At 42.9% G+C, this 16,077-nt stretch overlaps 2 protein-coding genes across 2 annotated transcripts; one reads left to right on the top strand and one right to left on the bottom strand.

Annotated features, from left to right (window-relative positions):
• Positions 1-6,536: 6,536 nt before the first annotated feature.
• LOC147866331 (uncharacterized) lies at positions 6,537-12,224 on the top strand. The gene is made up of 6 exons (XM_087316695.1): positions 6,537-6,776; positions 7,835-8,001; positions 8,095-8,219; positions 8,408-8,468; positions 11,758-11,806; positions 11,913-12,224. The coding sequence occupies exons 1-6, from the start codon at positions 6,680-6,682 to the stop codon at positions 11,975-11,977; spliced, it is 564 nt and encodes a 187-aa protein (XP_087172821.1). The 5' UTR covers positions 6,537-6,679; the 3' UTR covers positions 11,978-12,224.
• A 2,172-nt stretch (positions 12,225-14,396) lies between these two features.
• On the bottom strand, positions 14,397-15,701 carry LOC147866330 (GDSL esterase/lipase At4g10955-like). Its single transcript, XM_087316742.1, has 2 exons — positions 15,575-15,701; positions 14,397-15,465 (listed from the first exon to the last, which is right to left on the bottom strand). The coding sequence occupies exons 1-2, from the start codon at positions 15,646-15,648 to the stop codon at positions 14,397-14,399; spliced, it is 1,143 nt and encodes a 380-aa protein (XP_087172868.1). The 5' UTR covers positions 15,649-15,701.
• Positions 15,702-16,077: the final 376 nt, after the last annotated feature.

Below are 16,077 nucleotides of genomic sequence, written 5' to 3'. Positions count from 1 at the left end.
CAAATGCGTCTGACAATTGGGACTTGACGCGGTTGATTTCTGGAACTCCTGGTCCAGTGATGACTAGATCATCAACATACAGCAGTATACATACGGGACCGGCTGAGCCTTGCCGGATGAACAATGAAGAGTCCGATTTGGAGGCCACAAACCCCATCTTACGCAACCGGTGCGTGATCTTCGCATTCCAAGCTCGAGGGGCTTGCTTCAAGCCGTACAACGACTTCTTCAGCTGGCATACCGCCGACTTGTTCATCTCTGATTCAAAGCCGGGGGGCTGAGTCATAAAGACTTCTTCTTCAAAATCACCCTGAAGAAACGCATTCTTCACATCCATCTGGTGAAGATGCCACCCCCTTGCTGCAACAACCGCCAGCACCACACCAACCGTCGTCATCTTCGCTACCGGAGCGAAGGTCTCGTCGTAGTCGATTTCGTGGGTCTGCGTGTATCCCTTCGCCACTAACCGGGCTTTATACCGGTTAACAGAACCATCAGCGTTGTACTTTACCTTGTATATCCACTTGCATCCGATCGGTTTACAGTGACGAGGAGGGTCAACCAGGTCCATGTCTTGTTGACATCAAGTGCCCGCATTTCTTCTTCAATAGCGGCATGCCAATTTGCGTCCTTGGACGCTTTTGTGTAGCTCTCCGGCTCACGCACTTCCGCCACCTTAGTCATGTACGCATAGTGATGCGCCATGCACTCATTGTACCCGTACCGCTGGACGGGATCCTTCTAGCGGGTGGACCGACGTAACTCAGTGTTACCCGGTTTGAGGCCCTTCTTAGCCAGTTCGGTCTTCATTGCCGAAGATCCGCCTTTCTCCTCGCCGGAGTCAAATGCACACTGATCCGACTCATCGTTTCCGGTTTCGAATTCCGACATCTTCTTCTCCCCCTTCTCTTTGCACGTGAACCGTCACCTCGGTTCCTTGCGCGGGGAGTGCACGACAGAGTCTCCACTACTCGCCGGTTCCTCATCAGACTGGTCAGATTGACTCAGTCTCTCGTTTGGCCCGCTCAACCGGAACGATTCCGGACTCTCATCCTGAGTCCACGCTTCATCATCCTGTACTTGGGCCGATTTAGGATCACTAGCCTCATCCACTAGCATCGGGTCAAATTCGGAAGTCGGAGTCGGTAAGGAGTAACACGATGCCGATTCATCAAACTCGACATCTCGACTAACTTGGACCTGCTTTGTCCGGGGGTTATACTACTTATAACCCTTTTGCTCTTGAGCATAGCCGACTAGGATGCATTTTTCCGATTTTGCATCCAGCTTCCTCCGCTTCTCATCCGGTACATGCACAAATGCAATGCTACCGAAGATCTTAAGGTGTCTCAAATTCGGCTTCCGCCCGAAATACAGCTCGTGAGCTGACATCTTGTCACCGATCCGGTTCTGGATGTAGACAGTTGTTCGGACTGCCTCCGCCCAATAGAATTTGGGCATGCTCTTCTCCTCCAACATTGCCCTTGCCGCATCGATAAGCGACTGGTTCTTCCTTTCGACAACACCGTTCTATTGCGGTGTGTATCTGCAGCTGAACTCTCGCCGAATTCCCTTTTGTTGCAGATAACTGTTGAATTGACCGGAAAAGTACTCTTTTCCGCCATCCTACTGCAGGCATTTGATCTTTCTCTCCGATTCCCATTCCACCATGCTTTGGAGACTCCGGAAACACTCGAAGACTTCACTCTTCCGCTCAATGAGGTTGATCCATGTGTGCCGCGTATAGTTGTCGATGAAGGAGACGAAATATCGACTCCTGCCAAGATTAACATTCTGTGCCGGTCCCCACACATCCGAATGGATAAGGTCGAGTTTGTTATGGCTCCGGTTACGTTTGGTGGGGAATAGAAGCCAGTGTTGCTTCCCGAGTTGGCAGGCTTCACATACTTGGGCCTTCCGGCCGCTAAACTTCGGCAAACCGAAAACAACTTGTTTCGCTTGCAGGTCTTGAAGCCTCCTGTAATTGACGTGGCCTATCCGCTTGTGCCACAGGTCGATGTCCGATTCGATCTGCTGTCCTTTTGCAAACAAAGCGGTGCCAACGTCATTGGTGTCAAGGATAAACATCCTCCTGTCTTTATGCCCTTGCGCAATAATCTGGCCCTCTTCCTCGATGAAGCACCCAAGGTGTGTAAACCGCACATGCATCCCCTGGTCGACAATCTGTCCTACTGACACTAGGTTCTTCGTGATTGTCGGAACATGTAATACGTTCATCAGCTTCCCCTTTTGTCCAACGTGGCTCAAAGGGACTTCTCTGACATGCACGATTGGGTGAGGAGTGCCGTCTCCGGTTTCGACTACTCCTGGTTGATCCGGTTTCTCCAAAAAGGAGAACCACTCTTTGTGGTTCGTCATGTGGTTTGACGCACCGGAATCAACATACCACACTTCCTCCGATTTGGAAGTGGTCTTCTTCATCGAGTTCGCCTCGTGCTTCATCACCAAGGCTGGCCGGTTACCGTTCTTGGATCCTCCCGATCCCTTCGCGTAGTGCGAGCTTTGCCGACCATCCTTGTCGGCCTTGCCGGATCCGGATTTGTCCGAATCAGCGCGTTTTCTCCAACACTCGCTTTCTCTATGGCCCTTTTGGCCACATTACCAACATTCCGTTGCAGATTGGTCTCGCCGGCCTCCGGCACCGCCTTGACTCCCCCTGTCTGTGGAGGTCCTGGAACTGTTGTCGGCACGTTCTCTGTGCCTTTGTCCTTGCTCTTGCCAGCTGCCTTCATTGCGTGCCAACCCGCGACCCTTTTGGCCACAATACCAACATTCCGTTGCAGATTTGTCTCGCCGGCCTCCGGCACCGCCTTGACTCCCCCTGTCTGTGGAGGTCCCGGAACTGCTGTCGGCACGTTCTCTGTGCCTTTGTCCTTGCTCTTGCCGGCTGCCTTCATTGCGTGCCGACCCGCCTCGTCCACCACGCCCATGGGACCGATCCGCCTCTGTGTACAACATCCGGCTGTCAGTGGGTGCGCTAGTTGACGCACCGGCGTGGTTCTCCTCTACAAGGAGCATTGACTGTAAGTCGAAAAATGATGGCGTATTCTCCCTTGTACACACCGCCATTAGGAACGCTCTGAACTTCGACGCTAGGCCCCCAAGACAGACCTGTACCATCTCGTCTTTCTCTACGGTAACGTTGATAGATGCAAGCGAGTCACAAATCTCTTTGATTCGGGCTGTGTAGTCCGCCACCGACATGTCCTTCCGTCGGACATTGCTCAACTCCTGTCAGAGTTGCAGCTTCCGGGCTGTTGTGCTCGCGGCGAACACCTTCTTCAGGTTCCCCCAAGCCTCCTTTGGCGTCTTGGCGTCTCGGATGTGGCCCAACAACTGGTCTCCGACATTGGACACGAAGCAGTACATCACTCTGATTGCCGATTGTTCCCACACTGGGAAGTCCTTATGTGCCGCATCAGGTTCTGTTTCGTTGGCTCCTTCGACGAAACTCCAGTAGCCATGCCCAAGTAGGTACTGGTGCATCTTATATGACCAAGATGCATAGTTGGATCTGTCGAGTTTCTCCACAGGGAGCGAGCTAGCCATCCCTCTATCCATCACTTCTTTGTCTGTTGTTTTACGACCTACTAGGGTTTGTTGTCAAGCGTTCGTCAGTTGCAGAGGAGGTTCTCAACCCTCGCGCTCTGATACCATGTAAACGATTACTTGCGGAAGCGTTAGAAATAAAGAAAGTAGGGAATACACAGAGTACGCGGGAGAGACAGAGAGAGCAGAACATAAAAGCTATATTCAAAAAACGATATATGCCTCTCTCATTTACAATTGTGCTCAGTAGCACTATTTATACAAGTCCTCATGGGATTGACAAAAGTACTGCGTCCTTCAATGCTCACACGAGCTTCTGACACTTACTACGAGACTATAATTGCCTAGTAGTCTAAACTAATACTAGGCTTCCGGTTATCGATTGGACCCGACTAACTGGCTCCCCAGCTCACCGGATCTGTTGCTTGCCGGCTTACCGATCCGTCTCGCTTGCCGGCTCAGGCTTATTCAGCTGACCCGGCTCCAGTTGAGCTTGTCGCTTCAACACGGAGCCTCAAATCATATGAAATCCCATAAAGAATGGTTTCTTGAACTTCGAGAGCCGGAGCGACCCGGTTATGTCGAAACCGGAGATGACATTACACACCCGATTCGGCACATCGGCAATGTTCCGTTCGAAAGAGGTAAGCAAACATACATTAAAAATGTCTTGCATCTTCCCACCATCACGAAGAATTTGGTCTCGGTCGCCCAAATGGTTGAGCAAGGGATGCAAGTACGATTCGACCAAGAAGGGTGCTTCATCGAAAAAGAAGGCCGAATCATCGCACGCAGAAGAATAGAGGGCCGGATGTTCATTCTCGATTCACACGAGATGAAAGCACGAAAGCCAACTCCGACATAGAGCTATGGCATAAGCGAATCGGCCACATCAATCTCAACAAACTCAAAGCAATGAAATTGAAAGGAGTCGTCATCCGACTCCCGACATTCAAAGAGAAGGGGATTGAAGGTGTATGCGAAGCGTGCCAATTTGGCAAGCAACACCGACACTCATTCCCGAAAGAGCGGAATGTGAGCAAAGGTCTACTCAACATAGTCCATTTCGATGTATGGGGACCAGTACAGACGGCTACATTCGGCGGATGCCGATACTACGTGCTCTTCATCGATGACTTCTCTAGGCACACTTGGATCTACCCGATGCGGCAAAAGAGCGAAGTGTTTGGACACTTCTAAACATTCAAGAATGAAGTCAAGAAAGCCACGGGCCGACATGTACGTTGTCTTCGATCGGATGGCGGCAAAGAGTACTTCTTGGATGATTTCACACTATACATATGTTAGCCCTAGGTGTATTTATACTAATACACAAGTATTGGCTATTTACAAATATAGTCCAAACCGGATGAACCCGATTTGGCCGAATTGGCCACAATCTGGATCTGTTACGAGCCGATCAACTTTCATTTGATTCGGCTAATGGCCAGTTGGCTACTGGTCGACTCTCATTAGATTTGCCCTCAGCCAATCGACCGACGACCATTCTGATTCGAACTTCCTATTCGGCTCCTAGTTAGACAGCCAACTCCTCGCCGATTGTTGTTGCATGTATCCGGAACTTGATCCGGACGGGTTGACTGATGGTCACTCTCTCTCGATCCGACTTATGCCCTTCCCATCCAGAGGGACCAAATTCCCCAATAGTGTGTGTCGGCCTTTTTAACACTTTGCCCTTGAATTACTTTATGTAGCAATTATAGTTCAAAATGAGGAAGCGTTATTGCAAAGGGCATGTGTAAGTCTAAAAGCTCAAATGTTATACCCAATTTTAGTAACTAAATAACAAATTACATGTTAAACCACAATTTCAAAGCTTTGCATGAAATACCATATTGGATATTTTTAACATTGTTGTTGTCGGCGATTGCCAAGTGCCGAATTATTTTCAGAGGTTCGTGATTTCATCTTACTATAATCCGAATAATGGCGTGGTGGTAAAGTTTGTGATCGTGTGCTGATAATGAGTAAATGTCGTGTTTTCAATTTGAGTCCGGGAAGAAGAATGGATGGGACGCATAGCCTTAGATCAATGGAAGTCAAAGTGGAGACTTGGTTGTGCTGTTTTTTGGCTCAAGGGTCCATGGCACATGCAAACAAGCAAAACAAACAAAGGTATGTTCGTGGTGCAAATTGAAACACATCCAAAACAACACACACCAAACACACATACACATTATTGAGTCATGTACATATACATACATACATACGTACGTACATACACACATACGTATGTATACAGTATTATGTAGATCTATGTATGTACATCATCATCATCATCAGAATCCATAATCATCATCATCATCCTCTTATTACATACATTAAGAAGAAGAAGAAGAGGAAGAATAAGAAGAAGAAGAAGAAGAAGAAGAAGAGTACGTACACTCCATCGCTGTTTACAGGTACACACACACACACAGACGGAAAGCAATGCTTTTGAGATGGGCCAAGATATCTTCGCGCCGCAATCTCAATGCTCTGCAGGCCGTCAGATTCCATTCTTCTGCTTCTTCTTCCGTTCAACAACAAGAAGCTCAAAGCACACACAACCTGGAAACTCAGGCATGTTCCCTCTGCTTCTCTTTTCTGTCCTCTTTTGCATTGCTTTTCTCATTCCTCTTTCTCGTTTTATTTCCTTCTTATTTTATTTTGTAGATATCCTTCTTTTTACAATTGTCTTCTTCTTTATTGGAAATACTAGACATTTGCTCCTCTTTTTATTTACTTATTTATTGTTCTCTCACGTTTTCTTGAGAACGTCTTCCATTTTACGTTGTTTAGAGAAAAGTTTCCATTTTGAAAAATTGGGCATTTTACTCTTTTCTTCATTTTCTGGAAAGTCATTGTGATTTCTTTCTTCTTTTCTTGAAATAAACGTAATCTACCATTTCCTTTATGTTTTATTGAGAAAATAGCCATTTTTCCTTTCGAAAGTACCATTGACTTTTTGTTAATGTTGATGTTGTAGGGATCCTCCAACAAGCTTTTTTTCTCCTCACATCCCCAATCTCTCACCCTCCCTCTTGATTCCAAATTACGAGTTGTGGAGCGCCAGCCAGCAGGACTAACTGGATTTGCTCTTCGCCTTATGGGATTCTATCACCGATACAGCAGGTTCTTGAGGGGAGCTCGAACTCTACACTTGCGTATCACACGACACATTGAGAATCCTACACTTTATGAAAGTATGTTATATTTCATGACATATATAGATTACTAGGTTTTATTATTATTCACAGAATTTGAATGTGAGATATGGAACCAAAGGAAATGGTTTCATGTAGTGTGTCTGAAGGTGATTAACGACTCTCCAGTTCAAGAATTTTACCACTGCACTGGAGACTCCACATTGTGGTCGGGAGAGAAAGATGTCTAAGGGATAGGTCATGGCTGATGATCCAGGGGAACCCTAAGTTAACATTCTTGACATAGATAGATACCTAAGTTTTACTATCATTTCGGAGTTCAAATATGAGATATGGAACCAAAGAAAATGTATGTTTTCTACACTCTGTCTGAAGGTGATTGGTGACCCTTGGGCTCAAGAATTTTGCTATGTCATGGTTGATGATGTAGGCAGGCCATATATTAATATTCTTTGGAGGTTGAACTTGGCCTTTGGGAACTAAATGGATAGAGAGAGAGAGAGAGAGAGAGAGAGAGAGAGAGAGTTAGTATAAGGCTTGTTTTCTTGGTGATCCACGGAGAACCCTGCAATGTTCATGTGAGCATGTACCTATTTGTGTATCCTTTTGGATGTATAGTATAGTCTCTTTTTACTGGAAAAAGAGAGGGAATCACTGTGCCAGAGATACCAAATCTACATACGTAATTACAAACGAGTTCAAGTCCTAAAATCAGAAAAGTAGTGATAGATATTATTAGTATTTTGCATTTTATCTTTTTTTTTATTTCATGCTGTTGGCAAGTGCAATGTAAATCCTTAAAGTATTGGCTTGATCCCATAGCTCAACTTGTTGGCTCCATGTAGATGTTATTATAAATGCATTGTGTTTTCTCTCACAGCTCATTTATTGAAGTCATCATATTTTTGCAGTTTTTGCTCCTCATGCTGTCCTGTTTGTACATTAGTTTAATATATCTTCTTTTATCATGTCATAATAGCATACTCCCCTTGGTTTTAGAGTTAAGTCATGAAGCTCCCTCTGTAAGAATCCTAGCCAAGTTTGTGATGAAGTATACTAGTGCATTGCTAAATAAAGTATTTTTTGGTGATTAACAGCATTTGGTTTAGAAAAATGTTTTCGAACAACACATGCTATGCTGGTACTACACGTATGGATGTGCTTGGTCAGGCTTCGATCAGAAGAAAAGGATGGGTCAGATTTTGGGCAAGCCTTGTATGAAGTTTATAATGAAGACCTAGAAAGACGTGTAGTGGCAGCAGGGGTTCGTAGCCACAATCCAAATCTGTTTATACTATACCTTCTTTGTTTTCCATAAATTAGGGCCCTAACCACAATATTTGTTGTTTCAAGACAGGTGAAAATGCTGTTTTCAAAATGGATGAAAGAACTTGAGAAGATATTCTATGGGTCTGTAGTTGCATATGATACAGCCATGAAGCCTGAGGCTGCTAGAGATGAGCTTGCTAAAGCCCTTTGGAGGTAGGAGAGCACACTTAATTCCTAGTGAATAAACAGATCAGATGGCTCTTTGAGATTATTCTATGTAGAGCCTGATTGTGAGAATGTTTTGATGCAATTATTTTGGGAAAATATAGTTGAATAATCTGTTGTACATGCTGCAAACCATACTCAAGATGATGAAATACATGATCTTGTTCTGTTTGCAGGAATATGTTTGCAGAGAATGATGAACCGATGCCTGTTGGAATACTGGCAGTACCTGCTCAGGTTAGGTTATACCATAGTTTGATAAGTTAAAGTTCAAAGTTTGTTACAAAGACTTTATATTAACTCTGTGATGTAAGCAAGGGCTTTACAATCTGATTTTCCGGCCATAAGAGAAAAGAGAGCCGGATGCGCGTGAACAGGGGTGTGCAAGGATGCACACGAACTAGGGCTTATGTACATAAACATATATGTATTAGACAAAGATAGTTATTCGGTACTTTAAGGATCCCACAAAAAGAGGGGAATAATAGGATATGATGGGAGTGAATCTTGTGAGGGATTGCTGACAGGAACGGCTGTCATCAATGCTGATGTAACCGTCTTTCCTTTGTGCTATAAAAGGGGAGATACGGATCTAAATTGGCATCCATTGTTTTGGAGGCAAAAATGCTATCAGTTTGAGCCCTGCAGGTTTTCGATTGTCTTCTGTGTTTTCGGGATCTCTGTTCTGTAGTTTTGATATACTGTCGTGAGGCCTCTGTTCGTGCTGGAATCCTGTGTGCTCCCGATCAGAGGCTCACTAGTGTCTGTGTACGTGTGTTGAGAGCTCGAAGCTTTGTCACATTCACGTCTTTGCTTCTTTCAGCCTATGTGTGTTTTCCGAGTATCTGAGCCCGTGTGCCCATCATCCTGCATCCGGTGACCGGCCCAGATCGGTTCACGTGCCTGTCCCCGTGTGCTGGCAAAGGTATCCTGCGCGTGATCCGGATAATCATCTCTTTCTCACTCTCTCGACCGGCTCCTTTGTTCAAGACCCTGATGGTCCCGCCCCGATCCAAGACATGCACACGGATTTCCGCGATACCGTGTGACCTGGAAGCTTAGAACTAGAAAAACTGGCTTGAGTGATATGCATTTTAACAGGTATTTGATAAAGACGATATAGTATCAACAAAGTCTGCAATTGTCAATTGTTCAGGTTTGAGTAATACACTTAGAGCTACAAGATGATTCAAATCCTGTTTGAAGATGCAGGGCACAACTATGAGCTAGCAGCATTGCCAACATAAATTCTCACCTCCCCTTTCAGCCAAATAAAAAAAAGCTTTTGAGAGAGTTGTGTGAATATATTAGGTGCGACTCTATAAATATAGCCACATTCTTTCCCCATCAATTAGTATTGTACCTGTGCCTCTGTTCATTCTCAATCATTGAGGGCTTTCTCTTGTTTTCTTGTCTTCCTCTATCTGATCTGTTTTCTACAAGTATTGTACCTTCTCATCAACTTATTCTTTCATGGCATCAGAGCTCAAAATTCTGACCCTTCCATTACAATTCAAAATGTGTCCTACTTTCCTTCTTGGTTTTCTCATCAGCCCTTGGGATCTCGCTCTACTCATGGTTCATGGATTTATGTCCTCATTTTGGCCTTCAACTTCTCCGTGTTCTCTGGTTCTGCCCAAAAGATCTGGAACCAACTATCTTATTTGGCAGTCAATAGTAACTACCATACTCAATAAACAATGTAGTCTGGGATTGACTTGATAGTGTAGTCAAGTCTACTAATCTTGCTGAAATTTGGGTATTTGTATGTATATCTACACTCATGAGGATTAGGTCGCTTGGCAACTTTGAGGATAACCGGTTTGGGAAGCTCAAGCCTGAACCGAGCCAAACTGTACCGCCAAACGTTTAAAAATTTAGGCTTGAGCCAAGCCATTGCGGACTCCTAATTCTGATGCAGCTTATATACAACCCCGTTTTTCTCAAAAGAAAAGGATGTCATTACAAATGATCAATCACTTGTCACTGAAATACACCTAAACTGTACCGCCAAATGTTTAAAAATTTAGGCTCAAGGCGAGCCATTGCGAACTCCTAATTCTGATGCAGCTTATACACAACCCTGTTTTTCTCAAAAGAAAAGGATACCATTACAAATGATCAATCACTTGTCACTGAGACACACCTAGACACTAACTTCAATGAGCACGCATCGTGCATGCATCGGTGTTCCTTCAAGGTTTGTGAGCTGGAGCGTTTTCTGTTGACATATGGTGGTGGCTCAATCTGGAAACAAGTTTTGTGATCAAGTTGAGCTATGAACACAATTATTTACTGGAACGAACTTATGCATTATGGTAAATCATGAAAGTCTTAAGTATCAATAATGTGTATGACATCCAAATGTCCAAATAATTTATGCCAACATCATAATGACTCCATATTCCAAAGTTTTGTTACATAAACATGTTTTGGAGAACCTCAGAAACACTGCAAAACAGTTCTGGAGGATCTGATACGTTTCTGTTTGCATTAACTATGCTTGATGAAATCTGAGATATTTGTGTAAATATGAAATGCTTGGTTATTAGATTACTTATGAACTCCATCAATTTGTTCATCATTCTTTTCCCACGCATTCTGTACAACTTTATGTGTGTGTGTGTGACTAAGCTACTGGAAAGAAGTTTCTCTTGCAATTTTTTCTCAGCCTCGAGGCTGTCAATTGTTTAGGCAGCTATTTCCAAACATTCATATAATCCTTCTTGTTTTAGAAAAGGCAAAATATACTCTTTGAACATCCGTTAATGAGCCAGTCGAGAAGAGAACGAATGTTCTGCATGCATTTTGAATTCCTTCTATTGATATGGGGTCTCGTTTCAAGTGACTAAATCTTCAGGAATTATGTGAAGTTAATGATGCTACCCCTCAAACATTGGCCACTTGTAAGATGAGTTGAAATGAAACTCAGCCTGATTTAGATCTGACGGCTATGGAAGCTCTCAAAGTTTGAAGAGATATTGTAGAACACAAGAACCATAATAAAAGTCTTCTCCTGACAAGAAACTGGAAATGAAGTAGGACCTAACATGCTGTAAAATCGTCGTTTTGTATTGGAATTGTAACTTTTCGCTGCTCCTTTGAAAAGTACCTTCCTAATTACTGCCAATAATGTGAGATTGTATATATTTGTGTTTAAATTACAAAGATTAAAAAATTGTATTAACCAGCCTGAGAAATGGGTTAAAAGATGCCATGACCAAATGTCTTAATTAGCATGCTACTTGAGTAAGCTTTCTGATTCTTGGCATTGAACCAAATGCCTTGATTAGTGCTCAAATCCTGATTAATCCGTGATGTACTGTTTAGTTAGCATTTTAAGTACTATGTGATCCTTAGCATATCTGGATTAAATAATCTAAACATATGGCGTTTCAGCAATCATACAGGAGTACATTTTGAAAATTTTCAAATATGGCTGTCACTTATAACATTATGATTGTCAAAATTATCGAATTCATTGTGTCTTGGGAGGTTTTTGAAACTTTGTGTGTTTTTCTAACAGAATTTAGCCAGATATGTAAGAAGGGAGACAGCTTGCCTTGCATTGACAGGTAATTCACCTTGCATAACAAGCATACCGTGTGTTATTATGAACAGGTTTATTCTTCTTTTAAATTTTTTTCTCTAACTCATTTTCCTTTGTTCTTAATCCTCTAGATAAAGAATCACTTCTAACTGGGAACATCCTTTTCTCAACCGACACATTGGACACGAAAGAGTAAAAATTTAACAGGTTGCTTGAAGAGATTATTTTTCCTTTTCCAAAAAGGAAGGCATTTATGAATGCTTGGGAATAGTTGCCCAAATTAATTGATATAGTCTCGAGAAAACTTTGCAAGTGAAATGTTGTTGCTTATGGCTTAATGGCACATGCATACATAAAAGCTGTATAGAATTCGTGGACAACGCATGACGATGAACAAATCAATGGGGTTCATAAATATTTAATAACCATGCATTTCATGTTCACTTAATAACTTGGACTTCTTAATGCTTAGTTACTACTGCAAATATGTAATGGTGCCTCTTGGATATTGCTGCAAACCTTGAGAATGATGATTCTTTATAATGTTAGACAAACTATTTTGGGTGTATGGTTTTTGATTACATCATCAATGCTTCTTTGTTTTTCATGATTTGTCATCATGTACAATCATTGTATCAAGTAAATACTTGTGTTTGTCTCAACTCGTTCATTGAAACTAATTTCCATTTTGTGGTGGTTTGGCTAACTACTACTATCATGAACTTGTGTTTGTCATTGAAGGGCCAATTTGTTAAGATATAATTAATATCATCAGAGTTTGACTTATTTTTAGGCTTCTTCTAAACTTCTGATATTGATGATGTTATGTAAACCATCATTTTGAGAGATAGATAGATGAGGGAAAGATAGATTATATTATCGTATTCAGAGGTCACGTGATAAGTGTGAAAGTGAGTAGCTACTCTTTATGTCCAAGAACTCTACCAATAAATGTTGCAATCGAGAGTGTACATTGAGGTTGTGCGAGAAATTTGTGCAAGGAGTGGGCTTGGTCGAAGATGTGTGGACAACATGGTTGAATATGATCAAAGGTAGAGCATTGTATCAAATTGTGATATATAGACTCTCCAACTTATTTAGGGCAAAATGTGCATAGTTGACCATTATTATTAGTTGTGCCCCAACACCTCGTCTCATATTGCAATGCATGTGAGCTAAGTCACGTGGAAGCAATGGTTCGAATGGAAGGCAACAGATTGGGCTCAAACGTGTACTAATGTATGCGGTTTCCTCTTTCTGCGAAGAATATGGTTTTATAGTTAGGTGCAACATGGTTTGAGAGTGCACATTGTGATTGTGAGAAATTAATTCAAGGATTGAGTCTAGTTGAAGATGTATATGGAAATTATAGTTAGAATGTGATAAAAGTCAAAGCATTGTATTAAAGAATGATCCTTGACTCCCAAACTTGTTTAGGGCAAATTGAACATTGTGAGTTTGAGAGAAATTCATTCTAGGAAGTGGTTTTGGTTGAAGATGAGTGGAGAACACAGTGGAATGTGATCAAAGGTAAAGCATTATATGGTAGTGTGATACCGTTGAACTTGTTTAGGGCAAAGTCGACTACTCTCATCACATGTGCCCCAAAGCTCCCATCTTATGTTGTAGTAACTGTGAACTTACTCACATGGAAGCAATGATTTAGATGGTAGACAATGGGATGGGCTCTAATATGTGTTGATGTGTGCAATTTTCCAGTTCGATGAAGAATGTGGTTTATAGTTACGTGCAACATATGTAGTATAATGTCTGAAACGTTGTTGTGAAGTGTACATCACTTGTGCCGAATAAGCACCGTGCCTCTATCTGCAAGTGGCAATGGAAGAGGCAAAAGATACTTCGTAATGGTTGTTTTTGCCGAGTTAAGTCTCGAACTTGTGAACTTTAAGATAGATTAAAATCTCATAGTACCTAATATACTCGAATGCATCGGCAAATATTCTTTTCCACACGTTTGAAAACGAACGCGTATGTTATCAAAACATTCGTATGTTTCTTTTTTACACTTTTTACCTTAACTTTCTTACTTTAAAAGAAAATTTACCTTATAATAAATTACGAATACAAAAGTATAGTATTTATTATACTTCGAGGGTGTTTATCATATTCGAAGATTGAGACATTCTCGAATGCGAATGCGAATGCACGTATGGTACCTAAGGTTCATACTATGGATTAAATAATTTCCTTAAAGCATGTATTCCACAATCCTTTCCATGGCCATGATTTCCATGAGAAGGGTTCTTGTGAAGTGATCTTGTCTCAAGATGAGGAAGTTCCATAGCCAAAAAGCTAAAACATGGGCCGCTTTTGCTCAAACCTATAGGCTACATATATGTTTAGAAGTGATAGTAGATATATAGTTCATGGACTTGGGAATAATTTGAATCTAACATAAAAAGGGTAAAATCCTATATCATTCATTTAGTGGCCATTAATGAGCTAGAGCGTGCATGATCAAACATTATGTCATGCTCAACGATACTCTAAAGAATTCGTACAATTAACTGGAAGCAAAGCCCTTCTATAGTACAATTAATTAATACACGAGCGATCGGGTGAGCGCGCACACATTGAGAGACACCCAAATACAATTATGATAGCACAGAGTAGCAGAAATAGAGGAGGGAACCTAGTACAATTAGGATATAAGCGGTAGCCATAGTGTTTAGCTTAGCATTGTTGTCTCCATCATCCACATGGATCCGACGGGCGTCAAACTTCTGCGTATCAGAAGGGTGGATGGCATACCAATGCCTCAAATTGCGAGCCTCTTTGATGCCGCGCTTATGTATTACGAGCTTCGCGCACGGGATGAGATGGCGCGGCTTTGAATCTACACCAACCATCGACAGAATGCTCTGGCGTATGGAATGTGGTATGCTCATGATTCTACACAACCGGGCACCGTCAAAGTAAGTGATGTAGGCGGAGCATATGGGATCTTGCTCGTGGACGTACAGGATCGGCTGCCATGCGCTCAGCAACTGAAACCGTCTCCTCTCTTCTTCCACTACCTCTGCCTTTTGAGTGATGGCGGTCAATGCCCGAGAGGCGATCTCGTGTAAGAGCTCCACTGTACCGGCAGCCCAGTCCGGAAGGCCTAGCGCAGGTATCCATCCTAACAGCCTACCGTTTCGTAGGGTAAGGTTTGGTGGATTGAAGAGATGCGCTTCTATTAGCTTTCCCTTCTCTGCCATGGCACGCCCTACCAGCAATCCTATGGCCGCCCCTTTCGAGTGACCCGTCACACAAACCCTCTCCCACCCCACCTCTTCTACCGCTCTCTCAACCACATGAAGCCCCTCCCTGAACCGTGGGTGCAATTCTAACCTTCCCAAATATGTCATAAGATTCGCCGCCCAATCTATCGTTCGCATCATTGTGCCGCGGAATGCGACCACGATGGCCACCGTGCCGGTTGGAGCATGGCGTAGCTTCCTACTGTAAACCGCCCCAAAAATAGTAGGATTACCGTTCTCAGAATTGTCTACAAGCATCTCCTCCAGTTCGTAACCGAAATGTGTCCACCACATGGCGGTCTCGGTGTCCACATCAGATGGAAGTAGCTGCCCACCTCGGTGTTTTCGGTCATTCTCTAGCTCACACACGCCTGCGACCAAGCACGCCATCGCCACTTGTCGGTGACGATTTTCCCAATCCCTAATTATGAAATTATAATGAAACATTAATAACATGTATGAAGGTAGTGAAAAATAATAATCACTATCCACTGATTATTGACCAAATAATGTATTCATCACCAACTGACCAAATTTCAGGATCCCTAATTTCGGTTGTTAGGATGCTCTTGAGCTTCGGAGAGTCTTCCCTACCGTTTCCCATAACCCAGGTTTTGAGGAGGACCTGACCTGAAATATTTGGTTCCAGAAACAAGAGATGAATAACTGCTCCTTACAAGAGAAGAACTAAGCGTTTATATGGAGGTCAGAGTTAGTAGAGTCATTGGATATTGTATGACAATGTCAAAGTAGCATTGAAGAGGAGGCTCAACATGGCCCTACCCAACCGATTGTGATGTCTTCTACTTGTCGTGGTAAGAATGGGATGGTATACGGCAGATATATAGAAAGTCAAGGAAAGCATTATGACCATGTCCAATTTAGCATTAAAAATGGATGCTCAAGTGGCCCAACCCAATTGACTCAACTTGGAGGGCAATTGATTATAATTTTTGATGCCCCTTTTTGACCAACAAGATAAAGACAAATGGTCGCGACTCGGAATATTATTATTAGTGTCCAATAGAAGATG

The sequence above is a fragment of the Azolla caroliniana genome, unplaced genomic scaffold (genome assembly GCF_043228905.1).
Source record: "Azolla caroliniana isolate FFs.n. ecotype wild unplaced genomic scaffold, voAzoCaro1.0.p SCAF_3, whole genome shotgun sequence".
Classification (NCBI taxonomy): domain Eukaryota; kingdom Viridiplantae; phylum Streptophyta; class Polypodiopsida; order Salviniales; family Salviniaceae; genus Azolla; species Azolla caroliniana.
The sequence above is the reverse complement of the archived record's forward strand: the minus strand, read 5'-3'. Positions and strand labels throughout refer to the sequence as shown.

What these genes read in the sequence shown, in the direction of transcription:
- LOC147866331 (XM_087316695.1), top strand. Translation starts at nt 6,680, where the DNA reads ATGGGATTCTATCACCGATACAGCAGGTTCTTGAGGGGAGCTCGAACT. An exon ending in GACGTGTAGTGGCAGCAGGG is followed by an intron (nt 8,002 to 8,094) that starts GTTCGTAGCCAC and finishes GTTTCAAGACAG; the next exon opens with GTGAAAATGCTGTTTTCAAA. An exon ending in TACTGGCAGTACCTGCTCAG is followed by an intron (nt 8,469 to 11,757) that starts GTTAGGTTATAC and finishes TTTTTCTAACAG; the next exon opens with AATTTAGCCAGATATGTAAG.
- LOC147866330 (XM_087316742.1), bottom strand. Translation starts at nt 15,648, where the DNA reads ATGGGAAACGGTAGGGAAGACTCTCCGAAGCTCAAGAGCATCCTAACA. An exon ending in ATTAGGGATCCTGAAATTTG is followed by an intron (nt 15,466 to 15,574) that starts GTCAGTTGGTGA and finishes TTTCATAATTAG; the next exon opens with GGATTGGGAAAATCGTCACC.